Source organism: Seriola lalandi, unplaced genomic scaffold (assembly GCF_002814215.2).
Source record: "Seriola lalandi dorsalis isolate HSWRI2012SDOR001 ecotype SW California unplaced genomic scaffold, Sedor1 jcf7180002054287, whole genome shotgun sequence".
NCBI lineage: Eukaryota > Metazoa > Chordata > Actinopteri > Carangiformes > Carangidae > Seriola > Seriola lalandi.
In genome coordinates this window covers 119,170-139,048 of record NW_019524840.1, presented here as the reverse complement: position 1 = coordinate 139,048, position 19,879 = coordinate 119,170, and the positions used below count along the sequence as shown (strand labels likewise).

The following is a 19,879-nucleotide window of genomic DNA, read 5'->3' as shown; positions in this document are numbered from 1 at the left end:
TCTCCAATGTCAGTTTCAATAATATTGATAAAGGAGAAAATAATCATGCAGGAAGTATTTTTTGTGGTGATGTGACAATTTGACACTAGGTGACTGTGTGTTCATATGTTTTAACTGAGGAAGTCAAAAGTGGGCGTAGACAATACAGTGAAAACAGCTTCTGTGATGGCAGTTTAAAAAACACTGTGACAAAGTTTGGTCATGTCAGGTTCAATGACGGTCATCAACTTTAAAATCAGTATTGAAAAGTTTTGGGTTTCAGAGCAACTGTCAGAGCTCTAAAGGGGTGTAATTATCCTTTTAATTTGCAGGTAAATTAGTGTTAAAAAATTTAGAATTTCATTTGGGATTAGTTTTGAAATAGTTTGACAGACTGAAAGAAGGAGGGATGGCAAAAAGAAATAGCAGTCACTGCTTTCTTGGCAATGAAAAATGTTAAACTTCTTTTAATTAATTACCATGATCTCCCCAGCCTTCCTGCCCCACCCCTACCCCCAGTCCCCACCCCCACCGCTCTTTCACACTAGTTAAAATAAAGCCAAAAATGCCCCAAAAAATAACATACAAAAAAATCGCCGATGTTGCAGTGATAGTTTGATAAAGTGGAGTTTTGGTTTTTGGCCAGGTCTTCTTATCTTATAATACATCCATGCTTTATACCCAGCAGAGCTGTTTTACTCTGATATCAAAGTGAGGAGAAGTTGTTTAGAGTTTATTGTAGTGACAGAATAAAGACAGAAGATGCGACAGTTACATATTTAGTGCAGCGGAGGATTTGGAACTGATTTTTCAAGGACCAGACAAAAAACGCCCATAAATTCTGCTGCACAGAGTATCAAACAAATAAGTACAATTTTCTTTGTTGAATTTTTCTTTTTTTTAATGGGCTATTAACCTGTGTTATACTGTACAGAAGTTTTTATTGTTTGACATTTATTATTAGCTGAAGTTATGCTGATTCTGAATATGTGTAACACTTGGTGAAACTGTTAAAAATGACAATTTTATTAGGAAAAACACAAAGTTATAAAAAAAATGAAAAAGTTTAATTGTGGGTCTAAACTGACTCAGAAATTTGGAATCTGGATTTCAACTGCCGCTTGAAAGAAATAAGAGCCAATAATAACAAATAATCAATCCAGTCATGCCACAATAAATAAAGCTGTAGGAATCAAATCACATTGACATTTACAATTCAGAAATTCAGTCTCATGGTGTCATAAGACACCAAAATAATGTCTAAACATCCATGAGAGCATCTTTTGAAACTGAAAGAACTGACATTAATTTTCCATTATCACACATTTGGGGGAAACACAATTACACTGACGCACTTATGGCTTTGTTTTCAGGTTCAATCTGATAAAATCCGTCATTTTTGTGAAACTGTTCGACAGGTGTTAAGTAGAGTCTGTGGTCATTTCTGAGGCAGTTATTTACAGTGTTGATAACATACATGACCAGTTTATGTATGTGCATGTAAGGGGCAAAACACTGGAAATATAATGTCATGCATAATCAATATCAAAAAAACACCAACACAAAAATGATCCTAGAAATGATACAGTTTTAAACAAATATTAGACAGAACAAAGTCTGTTTGTTCATGATATTGTCGTCTCTCTAAAAGTTAACTTGGTCATATACAGTACACACTTCCTTCCTCGCATCTTCCAGTCTTCGAGGCGCAATGTTGTCATAAACGCTCTCCATCTCCAGTGCGTAGCTACCAGACGGTTTCCTGTTCCCAGATCGTCCTCTGGTCTTCTTTGTCTTGCTCTTCCAAATCACACTGGAGTAAATCACATCACTGTCGTCCTCACTCTTCCCCTCTGTGCGTTTACTGACAGCCTGTTGATGTCTCAGTTGAGCGTTTGGTTTATTTGACTTTATTATCGTATCTGTGTTGACATAAATATCTTCTGGTGTGATCGATGCCTGGGGACAAAAAGAAAAAAATAGAACATCACTGGTACCAATATTCTGCTATATGTTCCTGTTTAATACCTAAATTAGTAAAAATGTCTGTACCTCATTTTCTCTTTCACTTGTCAGGCCTTGACTCATCATGGTTGTACTGGTGTCGTCTGTGTGCTGTCTCTTTGTAGGATTATGGCAGCCAGTCCTCTGAGCCCTGAAAAATACAGTAGGACACCCCATCCAACTTTCATGGACTTACTCCTCACAACTTTTTTTCAGTCTGCTCATGTATCAGCTGATTGAACGGAGAAGTGTGGTCAGTGAGAAAAGTTAAAAATGAGGGTAGACAAACTCAAATAAACAAGCATGTCTGAGACATTGCTAATACAGATGAAATCACATTCTTCAAATTTTGAGGTTTTCAAAGCAAAATGAGACACCTGACATATTGTAGCTTTAAAGGTCCCATATTGTGTAAAATGAGATTTCCAGGTCTTTTCTGATTCTAAAACAGGTGCTTCATTAATACTGTGTATCAAAGCGCTCAGTCCACAGAGAGATGCACACAGCCTATATTCAGAAACTGAGCCTTAAAATGAGCTGTCCGGAAAATAAAGAAATTATTTAATTTGTTTATTGTTAGTGGGATTGTTTGACAGTAGGATTTTATTTAGTGTTATATAAAGTTAAGTTCTTTTTCATGAAATGCAATAATGTATTCATTATTTTTGCTGTATCAGAAATAGATTTTGGTTCATTTTGAGTTTAGTCAATTGGCAGAGCAGTAAAAGCTTGAAAAGAAACTGGTTTTGAAAAACACTAGTAATAGTTTAGTCATCTCAACCACCATGGTTTCTCAAGCTGATACCTACCTGATAGCAAAGAGTACAGCAGATACCAGAGCTGCGGTCAGAACACCAACGATGATGATTAAGATCTGCAACGTCTCTTCATGTGAACACTCTGTGCAAGAGAGAGTGAAAGGTTACAGAGGTCAGTGACTGGTATGTTTGGTATTTGGATATATAAGGAGCTTGATTGGTTGTCGTTAGAGGTATATATGTACTTTTCTTGTATCAAAGTTTGACATTCAGTGTTACATCATATAGTTATACTGTTGGGAGCTTGCAAGGCAGGAAACATTTAGAAACAGCAACAGTAAATATAGATATTGTGTAGACATAGAGAATATAGCACTTCCAGATCATGTTAATTGGAATTCCATGAAATCCTGATAGTTTGCAGCTAATCAGTGAAACTTGTGTTCGGCAGAAAGACGAACCTCGACTTTCTTCACGCTCAAGGCTGAAAACATAAAACCGCTGAGCAACAGATCCCAGGGAGTTGGTGCTGTGGCAGAGGAAGGTGAAAGCATCCCTCTCCAGTACTTGACTCACAGTGATGAAGCTCCTCAGAGTTGTGTCATTCAAGTCCTCATACTTGTCAGACTGATTAAGGTTCAACTCTTCCGAATGCCACTGTAAAATGGGGGGAGGGTTTCCCACAGTCTCACAGAAACAGTTGAGCTGGGCTTCAGTTTTCGTGCATCCAGAAGTGGACAGTATCTGCGGAGCGACTGTAAAGAATGGGGGTTAGGGGTTAAGAAAGGAAGGTTAAGTTATATAATAATAAGAAGAAGTAGATACAAGGAAGCATTAAAAGAAGAAGAAACTCCTGCTATTTGACTGCTGCACAAGAGGAGTAAAGAGGCATGTGTCGAACTGATCAGCAAAGCCCTGATCACAGAGGCTGACAAATGTGTGTTCTCTGCATTAAACAGCCTTAAACACACAGTAACAGTGTCAGCTGTCATACCTTAATTATTTATAAACTATCATTTCTGCAGTCAAACCATCCACAGTCAATGTGATCGCTGTAGCTAATTCTGCCCTCTGAGCTAACTGGACGGTTTCTTTAGGATAGGATAATGAAGATTTTTGCTGTCAGACGTTCCAGTATGTTCTCTGCCCCACTGACGTTGTTCACAAACCCATCTACTTCACGGGCAGGTCAGCAAGTTCTCTTAATACGCAGTGGGTCCACAATCGATATAATGAAGAAGTCAAATAGCATCACCTACAGGGTGATGCAGCACTGAAATGCAGCTTACACATTAAGGCGTTAATTCTTCCAGTCTAGAGGGACCATTCTTCACAGTTACTGCTTTTGCTTGTCATACTTTACTCTGAATGTATCTGAATCTGAATGTGACAAATGCACTCACATGAAATATCAGCTGTTAGACTTGTGTTGGCAGTAGACTTGGTGCCATCTTGTTTATTGTAGGTGGCAGTACAGGAGATGGTCTTTCCGTGATGGAGGTGAGAAGCAGTGAAGGTCAGAACAGAGGTCACGACTTTAGTTTTGTCCTGATTCTCCTGCGGTGTCTCCTGACTGTCCCCCAGCCCGGGGGTCCATGTCAGAGTTGGAGGTTGAGACAGACAGGGAGCTGGAGCAGAGCACTTCAACCTCACTGAGGTTCCCTCCGTCTCCTCCAGTGTGGACGGAGTCAGAGTCGGTGAGGGAGGATCAGCTGGCAGGAAGTTACATTTTGAACTGTTACTAAATACACAGTCATTAGCTTAAGATTGTTTATTTGATTTGCAATACCCAGTAAATCCACAACATGGGTGGAAAGAGATCATGAATTGTCAATTAATCAATATCAAAACTTACCTTTGAACAATATATCCACCACCTGGTTAGCTTTCTTAAAATCATATTTGAGTATATTACACTCCAGTCTGAAGTAAAATGTGTTGCTGGTATCAGGAACTATGTTACTCAAGGTTGTGGTGCAGTCTTTTTCTGTCAGTTTTCCCTTCAATTCACCATTTATTTTGGTTTGTTCAGCACTATTAAACACATCTTGGTCATTACTTTTTCTTCTCCATATTGCCCTGCATGTCTTATCCAAATGTTTTTTATATAGTTTCTCTATGTCAAAGGAGCAGGGGATGGTCACACAGGATCCACTCAAAGCCTTTATAGGCTTTAGAATAGTGACCTCGAAAACCTGACACAGGACACCTGAAACACAAAAAACAATCTTGAAGAAGAGTACATACAACTTAACAGTTGCAAGGCCATTTTACTCTCTAAAGTCTTGGCACAATAAAATATCCATAAAATAGATGTATAGTTTCTCATCAAATTTAAAGAAATCTTGTCTCCCATCTCACCTGGCAGCAGACAGCCAGTAAGAAGAAGATTCAGAGCTCCGGCCATCTTTGTTTGTCAGGAGATGCAGAAACTCAAGTTTAAAACCGTCTGGAGATTGTAGATGGAACATGTTTTACATGGTTAATATGTTTGTTACATTTAAGCCCTAACGTAGTAGGATTTTAGAGCAGGGTTTATTTCAAGGCCAGTACTGAAATGGTCATATTTATTTTACATATTTTAAAAAAATTTTCATCAAGGTGGAAAAGAACATGTAAGTGAGCCACTAAACTTTTCAACAGAATCTTGCACAAATTAAATTGTATGTGATTCACACAATGTGTTCGCAGCCCGTGAAGGCAAAATGATTCTGCACACCTGTTTATCACTTGAGAGCAAAACGGTAATAGATTACTGCTTTGAAAATAACTATTTGTAAAACTGCCATTAAACAATTGTATGACTCATTTTATAAACATTTCTCACAAATTTGACAGATTTTATGAAATTTCGATCATGGCAACAATGAAAGGGAAGAAACATGAACTGTTGTGGAAAAACAAGCATCTGCTTGTCACACATTTCCTAACATCCTAACAAGATAGAGATATATTTAGACATAAAGATAAAAAGGAATCAACAGGAAAGTGATTTGTGAAAACAGACAGTGACCAAAAAACTTTTTCTTTTTTTTTTGTGTGTGTTTTATTTAAACAAATATTTTTTAATGAACTAATACAGACAACGAAGGATTTATTGCACGACTGTTGCATTAGACTGCATTAGTTTTAACCAGGTTTCCCTAATAAACTGCCAACTAAGTGTATATTCAAGAGCAATGTCAAGCAATGTAAAAAAAAAAAAAAACACACAATTGAATGCCTAAAATTTTCTCTCATCTTTCAGTGACTGTTAGCAAATTTTCTTGCTTTCCTCTCTAAATTTACAAATATATCATGATTGATCTAAAGCCCAGTGAGTCAAACTTAAACTCTATCAAAAACAAATGCTATCTTAATCTTAAATATGATTCTTCTGAAATTAAAACTACTTACGTTCTTATAAGCTCTGTTGTCCCAATAGATGAAGGATGCAAAAGCAAGTCCAGTTCCTCAGAAGTGAGTTTGCAACTTCAACTTGGAGGAATTATACTGAAAATTAGGAACTTGCACAACAAATGTAAGTAGGAGCATGATCTTTGCACCACATTTTTTTTACCACATAGCTACAAAATTTTTACTTAATATGCGCATGTAAAAACTTGTAGTCACTTTGCAATAATGACCTTTGGCCCCTGTGTTGTTTTGATAGCTTAAAGAACAGACATTTACACAGTTAAATCTTAACAGACAAGAGACAGAGAAGAATCTTGTCAGAGAAGTTGTCAGTGTCATTTCAACTATTAAACTGTATTTAATTTACATTGTCTTCACGTCCTCATTGTGTTAACTCTTCCATTTACCACAAATTGGGTTTGCACATTTGGTAAGGGTGGCAAAATGCAGAAATTACCTTTATCATTACACCAAAGAGTGATCCGTATCATGTTTACTTTGCATGAACAAATATATAAATTACATTTGTTTTGTTTTGTTTTGCCTAAAACATTCACAGAGAGGTCTAACTCCAGGGAGACCTGTCTGTGAAAACTGTTATAAAACACCAACAAAAGTGTAAATAGACTTATCTGGGATTTGGAGTGCTGCACTAAAAATACTGTCAATCACAAATAGAGAATGTGATAATCCATTATTTTGTGTTTGTGTGTGTGTGTGTGTGTGTGTGTGTGTGTGTGTGTGTATATATATAATTTACAGCAGACTTCTGAAAGTTATGAAAGTGATAAAACAATGGTGTTATATAAAAGTGTGTTTTTTGAGCAGTTATAAAGAGCTACGAGAGCCCGCAGAGAACATTAGGGTCAATATGAATCACACTTTTACTGATAGAAGTCAGAATGCTAGTTGACTCATGGTGGATGAAATAAACATCTTGTACTTCAGGTAGAGCCCTGTTCTCACACAAAATACGCTGAATAACTTGAGGTCATCTCTGTCCAGTCATATCCGTTGAAGTTTTCAGCAACTCCACAATCTTTGTATGGAGCTCCTTGGCTTTTTCTGCATTCTCTCCTTTCTCCACCTGTTCTCCTGCCAACTTGAGCCCCTTTAGCACCGACTGCAGGGCGTCTGCATTCTTCACTGAGTCCATCTGGTCTCTGTCAACCCGGATCTCCTCCACCCAGTCCAGGTAGGCCTGAAGTAACCCAAGGTCATCCACAAAGTTTGCAATAATCCGGAGTCCTGGTCGACTTTGCCCCAGCTCCTTCAGCCTCCTCCTCCCCTTATCACCGATGTCATTCCCAACAATGCTGTTGAAGGAGAAAACGACCAGGTAGAAGTTATAATTTTTCATTCTGATAAGTCACACTAGGTGGCAGTGTCTCAAACATTATAACCCTGAGAACACTACAGAAGTTGGTGTGTTTTGATCTTACGTCAGTGTCTTCAGAGAGGTGTTTTTGCTGAGGCAGTTGACTATGTTTTCTGTTCCTCTTTCTGTGATGCCAGTGATGTCCAGATAGAGTTCCTCCACAGTGGTGTTGTGCTCCAGGGCGTTCCACAGCTCCAAAACCCCCTCTGGACCCAGGTTGTTGCCACACATACTGTATACATGAATGGAAGAACTGTGATGCAGTAAGTACATCAAGTATAGTGTCTAATGATTCATATCAAGGGCTTGGAGCCAGATGAGTCAGGGTGTCTGCAGGTCTTGAAGTATCAAAAAGCACTGAAAAAACCCCCCACTAAATTCAGCTCCCTCAGAGAACGGTCTTTAACGGTTTTAAGAGGTCTTGAATTTCATCCGCTGTAAACCGAAACATTAGTTATGACTTTTTATAATATAGTTCCAGGCAGGCTGTCAGGAGACTTATTACTTACAAGCGAGATTTGTATTTCAATGGATTGTGCGCAAAGGAGGTTGAAGTTTCAGTCACAATGACTTTCCATAATAAATAATGAGTTAGACTAATGTGTCTATTCAAGCATTTGCTAACTTATGCATTTTATGACAGTTACACCCTCATAATGCTGAGCCCCTTAATGTATAATTTGTGGTGGTATGCTAGTTGTAATAAATACTTACAAGAGCTTCTTCACTTGACACTCATTTGATCTGAGAATCGCAGACTCTAAAATAGCTGCTTGTCTGTCCAGGCAGTTGTATCTCAAACTGAATAGAGAGAATAGAAAAACAGTAGGGTGACATTATTTTTGACAGTCCATTCATTCTCAGATGTTCGAGATAATATGCATTTCCAAAACTGGTCAGGTTCCCAGGGAGGCTGCAGTTTATCATAGCATGCATTAGACTGAAGGTGGAGTTCACTAAGGTTGCCAGTGTATCTCAAGTAGCATTCAGAAAGACAAGGATGCACACACAGGGAGAAGATGCAAACTCCACACAGCCAGGAAATTCAAAACCAGGCTTGGTTTTAATGCCCAGTATTCAAATGGTTACTCTTATTTATTTGAGAGTTCAATATCAAATCAGTCACTCACTAGAGAGATTCACAGCGATGTAGGATTGGCCCCAGTCTGTTCAGCCCTCTGTTTCCAATGTTGGAGTAGCCTAAGTTGAGCTCCTGCAGCTTGTGTGGTGAAAACTGCAGCACATAGTGCATTGCTGCACAGTCCACGACGCTCAGCTTCATTTTAAACAGGTTGAGGGTCTTGATCTCTGGTGCTGCAATACTGGTAGCTTCCTTCATGTGAAACTCCGTCAGGCAGTGGAGAAGATTCAGGGCTGTCTGGTTCTCCAGCTTCCTGCCTTTAAACTGGTCTTGAAACCACACACCAAGCCTGGTGGGGATGCCATCCCCGTGCTCCATCGGGGAAAGAACGAGGCCATCCAACTGACCTGCCAGCCGCGCTCGCAGCAATCCCATGAAGAAGCGTGTGAACATCTGGAGGCTCTCCAGCTTGTCCATGTTGAGGTCTGTGTTTTGCAGGGGTGCAGCAATGGAAGATGGAGGATGTACCCCAAAGCACCAGAAGTCGAGAGCTTGGATTATGTCCTCCTCGCTGAAGAGGTTGATTGAACAGTAGAGGGCAGCCAGATGTTCTTGAACAGTCAAGTGGAAGAAAGAAAACATCTCCACCGTCTCTTCCTTGAGAGGCTGGAGGATGTGACAGAGAAATGTGCTCTGAACATCAGCAGGTGTCACACCATAGTTCTCCAAATCCGCTGTGGTGAACATTATCTTCTTCTGTAGAAGGTTTTCATAAGCCAATTTACCCAGGTTTGTCAGTTGTTGCTTAGCTAGTGAGAGAACCTCGGATCTAGGTGTGCTTCTCTCGGCGCTCCCCCTCAGTGCATGGTGCTTGACTGCTGTGAACAGGTAGCAGAAGTAAACCTCGCTGACTGTTCTGGGCGGGTTCAGCTCCAGTGATTTTGAGTCACCAACATCGTGAGTCCCTGAGGAGAAGAATTCAGCCATCGCGGTACAGATGATGTAGCAATAAAGAGGGATGAAGGACAGCACGAAAAGGTTGTCATTGTTCGAGATGTAATCGTAGACTTTTTCAGCAACTTTGCTGTCTTTGTAGAACTTGCTGGTATATTCCTTCACCTGGTCCTCCTCAAAGCCCAGCACCACACAACATTTCTGGAAGAAATGCTTGGGAGCTTCAGTAGATGGTCTTGTCGTGAGGATGACTGACGCCTCTGGGAGAAAGCTTCCCTTGATTAAAGCCACCATCAGCTCTGACACTGGCACCTTCGTATTTACGTCAATGTTTTTGCCAGGACTGTTCCAGTCCAAGGGAAACTTGAACTCATCCAATCCATCTAAGATGAAGAGCAAAGAGCTCGGTGAGGCAAAAAGATCAGGTAAAACTGCCTTCAGGTACCGGAACCGTTCCCCAAGGAGCTCCATTAAGCTCAGTGGTGCTTCAATCAGATTGAGCTCTCTGAAGCGCAGGTCAAAAACACAGGTGAATTCACGCATGCTCTTCCCGATTGCCCACTCATAAACGAGTCTCTGTACTGCTATGCTCTTTCCGATACCAGCAATACCTTTCACTTTAACCCTTTTGGGGGACCTTCCTGATGTTGCTTCGGGGCTCAATAGATGGCATGGCCGGATGCGCTGGCAGGCCTGATGCACATAGATGCGAGCTCGTCTGCTGGCCAGGTCAAAGTACTCATGTTGGCTGCTGTCAACTAAGTCATTATCTTCTGTTACGAAGAGGTCAGTGTAGCGAATCTCGATGTGAGAGGCTGAGTTTGAAGCCATTCCCTCACCCTCTGAGTAACACTTCAACTGCTCTGTGCGTTTCAGTAGGGTTGTTTTATGGGCAGAGATGGGAACTGCAGTGGTAGAGAAGGAGAAGGTGAAATATATGGTCAAATGAAATTACTCTTCGGTTTTCTATAAGATAAACATGTGGCTTATCGCCACAAGTTCACTTATATTGACATACCTCGAATGTTGGCCAACTTTACACTCCTGCCAGGTTTCAGTTCTTCTTTAGCTGCATAATGAATAGATTGTGAGATCATTTCATTTGAATACATTTTCAATTTATTACAAGTCATGTGAAAATTACATGGTTGCCTTCATAAATGATCATTTATTTAGCGACTTTATTTTATCACTAGAAAGAAAATGCAATATAAATAATCTATGTATTCTAAAGTCTAGATAAAATGATAGACAGTATCCATACCTTTAACCTCAGGAGTTGGGGTAAATCTCTTGCTTTTTCCTTTGAGCAGTTTAGCAAATGGGCCTTTAGGCTTCTTATCTGTGGATACCACACATTCAAATAATAAACAACAGATATGATATATATGGTATTACATGTTGTAAATTATGTAAATAAACACCAAACCACAGCACTCAAGACTACAAACCACAAATATCTGTGCTAAATTTGGTGCCATTCATCTAAATTGAACTATTTCACTAAATAGGTGAAAATTTTGAGCTGCTGGCGACGCTAGAGGAAAAGTCAGGGGATCGGCAAATTTCACTAGCATTCATTCACAGGGACCGTGAATGTCTGTACAAGATGTCATGAAAATCCATCCAATAGTTGCTGAGATCCTTGAGTCTAGACCAAAGGTGGACCTTTATACATTTACACTTCTTCATTGCCAAATTCAGCAAAAAAATTACTTGGCAAGACATCGTAGTTGATTGTGCCCTGTTAATAATTTTCTCACACCTCTGTTACTCAGCCAGTAAAATTTGATTGCCTTTAGTCCTTCACTTTGCACTGCAAAGTTTTGAATTTATTTACCTCTCTTCTAACTTTAAATGCACCTTTTTACATAAATACTAATGCTAATCCACCACAGTCATCATCACCTTCCTCACCTTCAACTTTTACAGGTTCAGCCACTGGTTTACTGACAGCATCTCTTCTGCAATGTCTCTCCACCCAGACCTGCAGATCTCCGCAGTAATAATCCTGCACTTCCCTCAGCACCAGCAGGAACTTTTGGCTGCTCTCTTCCATGGCACATACTGTCTCTAGAGCCTGGGCCACAGCATTGACAGGGGACCTCTCCAGCAGAGAAAGGTACTGGGGGGAGGAGAGCACCTCAGCATCATGCAGCCAACGCAGCAAGGGCGCTGGGTGGTCACACGTCCAGTTCAGCAGCAAGTCTCTCTGAGACCGAAGCAGCTGCTGAGCTGAGGCCATGACTATGGAAAATGGTGCTATACTGTCAGGAAGAATAAAGTAAAACAAGATTTGATTCTAATAATGATTCAAGCTTTAAAATAATGGATACCACACTCAGTTCTCACACACACTCTGCAAACTGCACACTCATGGAACATGGAAAACAATAAGGAATTCTGCACAAATACCATGCACATTGATTGAAACGCTTACCTTCAAAAATATTTTCTTGTTATGCTCTGTTTCTTTTCCTCTTGTCTGCTTTGGTCAGTGCCGTCATGAGCATTGGCACGGAAGATGTTTGCGTTCTGTCTTAAGGTGCTGTGAGGTGGAGTGCCATGAGCAACTCAAACAAGCTTTCAATGGGTCCATAGTTCATACAGTTCACGTCTTTGTCTCCTGAGTCTGATAACACAGTTCTGTTTGATCCCACAGAAACTTGCCAGACACCTTTAGGTGGCAGTGAGTGTTGCATATGTTCATAATATTTTATGACTTCAAAATCCAATCTAATGCTGAAAAATTAAAAGGACAGTCACAATTTATACATATCTATACACAAATACAATATATATATTATATATAATATTTAAACATATTGTTTGACCAGCTGTCTGTTGTAGTGTAAACCATTCTGAACCCTCTGTTGTAATGCAAAAGTTTTAGCATGCCACTTTTTGCCTATGTTTTCATCCTTTTTACATAACAGAGATGACCTACCGTTTATTTATTTATTGTCAACAATAAATCATTGTTGGGTCGGAAAGTTAATCATTAATAAGTTTTATTCTACTTTCTGTGGAACTTTTTATTTCCGTCACTTCTTTGACACTGTTAGACGGTCTGTGTAGACAGAGGGAATCAGAAATGAGCACATTTAGTTGTTGGAGCTTTTGAGGAAATGGGCAACAGCATGTGAGTGATTCACCCATTGTCATGTGTTGTCTCACAAATACTTGCTGAGGTCTTTCTTTCCCTAGCAAACAATCTCTCATTCCACCGCTTAAAAGATTATATCTGAGTCTTTTGAAATGTTGAAAAAAGTTGTAACTCTATCATTTATTTTTTGTGAAAGGATACTGCCAACCATTAGAATAAAACTCAAAGGAATGTAATGAATTAATATACAAACATAACACTGGAAGTTTAAGAGGAGCCATCAAAGTGAAGTCATAGTATCAGTGACACAATGACCCCCCCACACACACACCCCCACACCCTTCTTTGCTCCTGTGTTCATCCTTCCCTCCGTCTGTGCTGGCAGAGCAGGGTTGCAGTCATGCATGTGGACACTGTCTCTCTTGTGTGTCCCCTGATTTTTGGTGAGTAAATCAACCCATTATTTAGGTTTTTATGCATTTACTTTGGATTTTTGTTTGAATTTAAGGGACTTTTATTACCCAGGGATGTAACGCCTCAGTGAAGTTACAGTCTCTGATACCACTGACTTTACCATAATTATTACAGTAAGAGAAGTAGAGATTGTTATTTACTATCTGCAAATGTCTCCTGTTGAGTATACTGTGCTGGTCAATTACATTATATTCATAGATAGGAATCCGTTCTGTTGCTTTAAAAATGATCTGCTTGTGAATTTTCTCCATGAAGTGGTTGACAGTTTGAAAATAAATATGCAAATGTTCCCTAAAATAATGTAGATAATTCTGATTCAATTATTTGACCATGTAATATTCACAGAGTAAAAAAAAAAAAAAAGTAGTAAAATAGTAGTAGATTAGTTCTAGAGCCAAAAGTGCAATTGCCCTCTTCCTTTTTTCTAAATATACATCTGTTGCGAAATGTTTCTGGGTCATGTTGTTGCAGACAGTACAGTGAAATACAACAATTCCAACTTCATGCTAAATGAAATCTGTCCTGCATGCTGAGTTTCCTACAAGATTCATTCAGTGACAGTTTTTTGAATGAAAGTGAAGAGCTCCATAATTTAGACTCTAAACTTTTCAATTTGGGAAACTGGTCTTTGGCTTCACAGAGGTCAAATTAAAACTGAAAAGTACTTTTAAGTGCATAAAAGGTGAACGTCACAATTATGAGGCACAATTATATGGTTGGATAGCTTGCTAATAAACCTGTTTTCTCCCATTATTAAAACTTAAACCTAGAATAAGACATAGTCACGACAGATCCTGTTTGGGAAATGATTGTCTGTTCTCCATCACAACAGCAGCCCTGTGGAGGGGGGTCCGGACTGCCTCTCCTGTACCCTCAGTCCCTGACCGAGTCCAAGCTCTGGTGGGCTCCTGTGTTGTGATTCCCTGCTCGTTCACTCCTCTAGCTCCTCATCCTCTCAAGGGGAGGAAGGAGAGGGTGGACGTCCGGCTGAGGTTCAGAGGTGGTGGCCACTTATTTCCTCTTCGGAGCATCGCTTTTAACAGCGAACACAGGGATCAAGTGAGCAGGGATTTCCAAGGCCGGACGTCTCTCTCTGGGCGAATCACAGAGGGAGACTGTTCGGTGAAGATAGAAAGGATCAGCCTGGATGACTCACGGATGTTTGAGATCGCTCTGAAAAGAGGTGATGACTTACTGTGGGGAAAACCAAGGAGCTTTAATCTGGATGTTGTTGGTGAGTAGGGAAGACATTGTTCTGCCGTCTTCCTAACCAGTTTTGAATATTTCAACCAGATCATGTGGGTATCCAGGCTGTAGGACTTTCCTAAAAATTGTCATTGCATAGGAGTAGCAACACTTTAGTACAAACAAACAGAGATGAAGCCAGTAATATTTGTGCATGAAGCGCAGATGTATTTTCTCCTCAGATCAGCATCATGGCAAACAGAAGCAAATGAGTAAATGAATATAAACTTTTTTCTGAAAATAAGAATGAAGTAAAAGAAAAATACTATTACACGTTTGCTAATTGATGAAATTGTTCCTAAATCTTCATAAATATGGAAATCTGGGACAAACAATCTGCAGTAATGTCTTTTGTTGGAGATTCCATGTGATGTTTAAGTTCAATTATCATTTGGCTTCAATAAAACAGTCAGCAGCAGTTAAACTCTAATGGTGGAGCTTTTCCTCGCTGACAGACACTCCTGAGGCTCCTGTCATCAGCGGCATGTTGTCGGCCACAGAGGGACAGCTGGTTACCTTGAACTGCTCAGTCAACTATTACTGCCCCTCCAGGCCTCCTGCCCTGCAGTGGAGCTGGGAGCGAGGAGGCCACCCGAACAGCACCGAGCCCGGGGAGGTACAGACACTCTACCCAGAGCCCCACAGGCCGATGTTACTGGCTCCTCTGTCCTTCACTGTGTCACATCAGGTGAAACCCAGGCTCAGGTGTGAGGTCAGCTACCCAGGAGCCAAAACACTGGCCACTTCCAAGGATCTGCATGTGACATGTAAGCATAGTTTTGACTTTGTGTCTTTGTGTCTATTGGCTCAGTTTGCACTAAAAACCTCTTTTTTCCCCTTCTTTATGCTCTATAGTTCCACCAAAAGAAGTGAAAGTTCAGGTCCAGTCCATGACAGTGCAGGAGGGGGGCAATGCCTTACTGGTCTGCTCATGCAAAGCTGACCCTCCAGTGTCGGAGTACCGCTGGTCCTACACTCAGCACGGCCGTACAGTGCACCTCCACCAGCGCGCACACACAGTTCGGTTGTACAACGTGACTCGGGACATGAAGGTCCGCTGCTCAGTACAGAACCTGATTGGTCGAGGAGAGTCCCGGCCCACACCACTGAACATACAATGTAATCCTATTTCCAGTAAACCTAAACAAGCCTACCCTGCCATGTTTGGTTTCACTGCCCTTATCTGTGCAAAGTTTCAAGTTTGTTGCAACTTGTTACTGTTTGGGTGGGGTCAGAGTTGTTCTCCATAACACCTGTTACCACCGCCAACAGTGATGTCACAGTGAGTACACTGTGACATCACCACAGCAAGGAGAGGAGTTAAATCACTAGCGGTCAGCAAAAACAGGATTTCCTTTAATGGGTTACCAGGGATTCTAGTAAAATCAAAGTTTCCTCTTTTAATTTAGCCAAAATGTAATAGTTCAGCATTATGGGAGATCTTATTTCTATAAACTCTTATTCTTGTTCTTTTCAAGATTTAGATGCAAAGATCAATACCACTCTCCTCTCCGTGGAGTAAATTTGAAGCTACGATCAGCCACTGGTTAACTTAACTTTGCCAAGCAACCGGCTGAGACCACAGGAAGATCCTGAACCGTAGTTTCAAATTACCAGTAAAGACATGAAAGTGTTATCAGTCTTCTCACCAAGCTCTCAATCAGTCATATTAATCTCTATGCCTTCTTTTCACAGTGCACAGTGCGGTTGTCAAATCTAGTCACCTTTATTTATATTGTGCAAAGTCACAAGCTTGTATTAAGTTTGTACAATATATGACACTTTTTACCCTTAGAGCCTCAATTTTGTGTAATTCAAAAACTTCATACAGAAAAAAACCCTTTAACATGGAAATGGTTCCATATGTACAGAGCAAACACAATATGATGAAACAGAGTTAAAATATTACATAAATGTAAAGTATAATTCAAAGAACATAAAGAATATTCAATAAATATTTGAAAGAGTTGTATAGTATAAAAAACTGCATCTTTTCTCTCATCCAGACAAACCTGTCATCCTCCGGCTCTCCTCCACCTGTGTGCTAGAGGAGATGGAGGTGCTGTGTCGCTGCTCAGTCGACTCCAACCCCAAACCTGCGGTCACCTGGAGCATCAACGGGACTGTTCCACCTCGTGATTACAATGTGTCAGTAACATCAGAGCCTCACGTGCTAACAGCTACTCTGAGGGGCCGCATGGACAGACCCCTGACAGTGATCTGCTTTGCTTTCAACGCCCTGGGAAATGATTCCCTGGTTTTGCTGCAGGCAGGACAGGGTGTGTTCAAAGCACAGTTATTCCACACTAACAAAGACAACAGCGCTGCCTCTTGTTTATTCACTCTGATGTCGGGCTGGTGCTGAAACATCCGTGCAACATGCCTGCAGCTTGATAACATTAGTAAAAGAGAATAAGCTGAAGAATGAATTGGGAACTGCTGCAAAGAAAACTGTGTTGTTGTACTTTTCTTGAATGATGAGTGCAGCATCACATTTTCTATATTGCATTGCTTCATATTTTACATTTTAAAAAGCTTTTACAGATTTTATTACTAGGAATTTCTAAGTGATGGCATAGCGGCCAGATATAAATCATAATCCATATTGTTCTACTCATGATGGAGAGGGAAAGTTGTAATTATTATATCATAGTTTTACACCATGTGCTGATCCATCACTGCTCTTTCTGTCCACATACAGAGACAGCCCCCTTGTGGTGGATGGTGTTACCTGCTGTGGCCATCTGCTTGGTCATTTTCCTCCTGTCTCTTATTTTGTACTGCTGCCGAAAGAGAGCTGGAAAGTATGTGAAGCAAACCACCCGTTTTAAATGTTCACTGAAATTTGTCACAAATGTTTGCTGTGGGGTTCATACTCTTATTCCGCTCTTTCCAGAGATGTTCTGAGTAGACATCCAGCTGTTTACCCTGAAGGACTGGGAGTTTATCAGGACAGGACGCCCCTCTATATTAACTGCACGGAAGTGACTCATATCTACACCAACGGCAGCTACCAACTTGTATATCAGAACTGTACGCCTCTCTTTGTCCATACTAACCAGGTACTGGATTAACTAAATCTATGAGTGTAGGTTATATCCTTGGAAGCAGTGGGCATTGCATTGATAAAAATCCCCAAATCTCTCTTTCCTGAATTTGAGAATTTATAAACATCTGTCTCTTTTTTCAGATCCGTCCAATGGGCAGAAGAGGTGGGGAGAGACGAAGAGGAGGAGAGGGTGCAGGAATAGACAGACGAGCCCCTTCAGGAGTCAGAGGGACAAGAGAGGTGCAGGGTACTACTGTGGCTGATGCAGAAACGGCCATCTACCTGGAAATCATCTGAGTCACATTATTCACCTGTAACATTAAACTTGCATTAGACTTCGGATTCATTCTCTTACTAATGGTAATCCATAGCTTTCGGGTTATTGTATATAGTGTTCGTCTATATATATAATCAGCTTTTCAAAATCATGCACTGTGATCTCTTGAATAGCTAGTAGTGGTATCTCTCTCTCATAATCCCCATACTGAACTATTTCTGTCTCTTTGATTGTTGGCTTGTGACCTACCGCTGTGCTCTTTTTATAAAAGATGAAAAGGTTTGATAAAAGAGGTTTTTTCATCATTTCATCTTGTGTATATACTACACGACTCCCCTCCTCAGGCAGTGCTTAAAGTTCCTGTAGAGTCGGAAAGGCTGCAGCTCTGCAGCTCAAGCTGTAATTAAGTTTGCACCATTTATTACACTGGTGAGGGAGTGTATAACAGTGTTTGTGAGAGAATGCATCTTGTCATAGTAGATGTGTCATTGCAGGAAGAGTACAGGTGTAATTTATGTTAGCAATAGCTCTGTTATGTTAAGCATCCCAGGAAGATTTGCCAGACTCAAGGAAGCACAATAGGGTCCTTGGTAGGTAGGTATTTGGAATGGAGACATTTTTATTTTACGTTTTAAGTATTTTTCGACACCATTATGTAGATTGGCACAAACATGTGTCTGTAGAACTTACATTTACTGTAATTGCAAAGTAAGAAAAAAGATTAGAATGAAAGAAGGGAAAGAAGATTCTCCAAACCAAATCAACCCACACAGTCCTATCCATCTATCCAGTAAAAAACAAAACAAAACAAAACAAAACAAAAAAACCTTTTTTCAATAGACTGTTATTACATATAAATTTTAAATTAGTCAACCATCCCTAAATGTTTCAGTGTTAGGAAGTCATTAACATTGAAGTTCGTTGTGCTCTTGAAGGGGTGGGTCTGTTGTTTAGCCTATCCTCATTTATTTCAAGTTATTCAAACAAAATAATAGGAACACCTGTCAACATTAGGGTGCCATTCACCAGCACCACAGACTCCTAATGATCATACAGTTCAATGAATGCCTCTTTAACCCACTCTCAACACGAACTGGCCGGTATAACCTCCATGAACACTGTATTGGTTTTAGCTAGGTGTTCCTAATAAACTGACAACTAAGACTAGCACTATAATACAAATTTATTTATTACAAGTACATACTCTAACCAGTTGGTGGCGACATTGCCCCGGTGATGCGCTGATTAAACTACAGAAGAAGAAGAAGAGGGGCCCGCTGATTGGATGGAAACATTGTGTGTCACAACACAACACGACACGCATCAGGCTTTTGGTGGGAAAATGAGTTCGCCTCCGTGCACATTTGTCTTAAAATTTAGAGTATAATATGTATTTTCTGAGGTTTACCGTGACGCCAAAGTAAGCGGCTATATGTCAAGTACATAACAGATTGAAAGATTACTTCACAACAGCACTTTGGGTGTGTTAAAACCAACAAGCTAATCGGGAAAAGTTCACTCTGCCTATTGTTTGCTAGCGTGCTAACACGTTAGCCAACGGTCTGTAGTTGAATAGAAACAAACGGTTTTGTAACTTTTCGGGGCTAAGTTGCTCCCACTGAGCGGAAGCTGTGTGCGTGTGTGTTTTATGTTTTATGTGTTGTTAACCGGCCACGATAACGCTTAGGGGCGAGGCAAGCGCCCGGTTGGTTTATTCACCTCCACACTTGCTAATTATTCAGTGTTGAACCTGTGAGGAATCAACAACAACAACAACAACAACATGCCTGAGATCAAGATCAAGCACGTCGTGTCTTGCAGCACCGAGGACACTGTAAGTTGTTGTTCTGTCGCTTGCACTGAATTTGTAAAATGTGTTGAGAGTCATGTGCCACTCGGACATTTAGCCAAATATGAGCCTCCCTGTCACTCACCTCTTGTCATCATGCAAAACAGACTCACAAGGCAGACAACCTGCTGAGCTCTGATACCTACAGAAAGTGGAAAGCGGCAAGACCCGGGGAGAAGCAGACATCAGTTATCCTGCAGGTATGTTTTTGCAACTCTACTCCCACATGTGTTGTTAGCTGGGGAAAATATTTTTATTCAGGGTATGTGCAGATCCCAAAAAAAAGTCTAAATGAGTTTGTTATAAAGCCTTAGAAGTTCCTGTTTTAT

General features: G+C 40.4%; 4 protein-coding genes and 1 long non-coding RNA gene across 5 annotated transcripts in view; 2 read left to right on the top strand and 3 right to left on the bottom strand.

The window, feature by feature from the left end:
- Window positions 1-691: 691 nt before the first annotated feature.
- Window positions 692-2,428, bottom strand: LOC147819145 (uncharacterized). Its single transcript, XR_015437218.1, has 2 exons — window positions 2,032-2,428; window positions 692-1,938 (listed from the first exon to the last, which is right to left on the bottom strand). It is a non-coding gene; the product is annotated as an uncharacterized LOC147819145 (long non-coding RNA).
- A 42-nt stretch (window positions 2,429-2,470) lies between these two features.
- On the bottom strand, window positions 2,471-5,148 carry LOC111654734 (uncharacterized). Its single transcript, XM_087173873.1, has 5 exons — window positions 5,103-5,148; window positions 4,888-4,950; window positions 4,145-4,501; window positions 3,203-3,496; window positions 2,471-2,883 (listed from the first exon to the last, which is right to left on the bottom strand). The coding sequence occupies exons 1-5, from the start codon at window positions 5,146-5,148 to the stop codon at window positions 2,789-2,791; spliced, it is 855 nt and encodes a 284-aa protein (XP_087029999.1). The 3' UTR covers window positions 2,471-2,788.
- Window positions 5,149-6,475: 1,327 nt separating this feature from the next.
- LOC111654728 (NLR family CARD domain-containing protein 3-like) lies at window positions 6,476-11,795 on the bottom strand. The gene is made up of 7 exons (XM_023405854.2): window positions 11,468-11,795; window positions 10,815-10,892; window positions 10,569-10,619; window positions 8,646-10,455; window positions 8,230-8,316; window positions 7,580-7,747; window positions 6,476-7,453 (listed from the first exon to the last, which is right to left on the bottom strand). Exons 1-7 carry the CDS (start codon window positions 11,793-11,795, stop codon window positions 7,129-7,131), a joined length of 2,847 nt encoding a protein of 948 aa, XP_023261622.1. The 3' UTR covers window positions 6,476-7,128.
- A 605-nt stretch (window positions 11,796-12,400) lies between these two features.
- On the top strand, window positions 12,401-18,006 carry LOC111654731 (sialic acid-binding Ig-like lectin 14). The gene is made up of 8 exons (XM_087173872.1): window positions 12,401-13,099; window positions 13,963-14,364; window positions 14,831-15,142; window positions 15,231-15,494; window positions 16,382-16,654; window positions 17,077-17,179; window positions 17,272-17,437; window positions 17,566-18,006. The coding sequence occupies exons 1-8, from the start codon at window positions 12,967-12,969 to the stop codon at window positions 17,719-17,721; spliced, it is 1,809 nt and encodes a 602-aa protein (XP_087029998.1). The 5' UTR covers window positions 12,401-12,966; the 3' UTR covers window positions 17,722-18,006.
- A 1,002-nt stretch (window positions 18,007-19,008) lies between these two features.
- xrcc1 (X-ray repair complementing 1) overlaps window positions 19,009-19,879 on the top strand; it is a 20,384-nt gene continuing 19,513 nt past the window's right edge. Inside the window, exons 1-3 of the mRNA XM_087173871.1 lie at window positions 19,009-19,535; window positions 19,658-19,778; window positions 19,859-19,866. Of these exons, the coding sequence (XP_087029997.1) occupies window positions 19,485-19,535; window positions 19,658-19,778; window positions 19,859-19,866 (180 nt within the window). The 5' untranslated portion in view covers window positions 19,009-19,484. The remainder of the gene's footprint in view (window positions 19,536-19,657; window positions 19,779-19,858; window positions 19,867-19,879) is intronic.

Excerpts from the sequence above, each read along its gene's own strand:
- LOC111654731 (XM_087173872.1), top strand. The coding sequence starts at position 12,967 with ATGACCCCCCCACACACACACCCCCACACCCTTCTTTGCTCCTGTGTT. Across the intron at positions 15,495-16,381 it reads CACACCACTGAACATACAAT|ACAAACCTGTCATCCTCCGG; the intron begins GTAATCCTATTT and ends TCTCTCATCCAG. Across the intron at positions 17,180-17,271 it reads TGCCGAAAGAGAGCTGGAAA|AGATGTTCTGAGTAGACATC; the intron begins GTATGTGAAGCA and ends CGCTCTTTCCAG.
- LOC111654734 (XM_087173873.1), bottom strand. The coding sequence starts at position 5,148 with ATGGCCGGAGCTCTGAATCTTCTTCTTACTGGCTGTCTGCTGCCAG. Across the intron at positions 4,951-5,102 it reads TACTGGCTGTCTGCTGCCAG|GTGTCCTGTGTCAGGTTTTC; the intron begins GTGAGATGGGAG and ends TTTGTGTTTCAG. Across the intron at positions 3,497-4,144 it reads TCTAACAGCTGATATTTCAT|TCGCTCCGCAGATACTGTCC; the intron begins GTGAGTGCATTT and ends CATTCTTTACAG.
- LOC111654728 (XM_023405854.2), bottom strand. The coding sequence starts at position 11,795 with ATGGCCTCAGCTCAGCAGCTGCTTCGGTCTCAGAGAGACTTGCTGCTG. Across the intron at positions 10,456-10,568 it reads AAAGTTGGCCAACATTCGAG|TTCCCATCTCTGCCCATAAA; the intron begins GTATGTCAATAT and ends CTACCACTGCAG. Across the intron at positions 7,748-8,229 it reads TGTCAAGTGAAGAAGCTCTT|TATGTGTGGCAACAACCTGG; the intron begins GTAAGTATTTAT and ends TCATGTATACAG.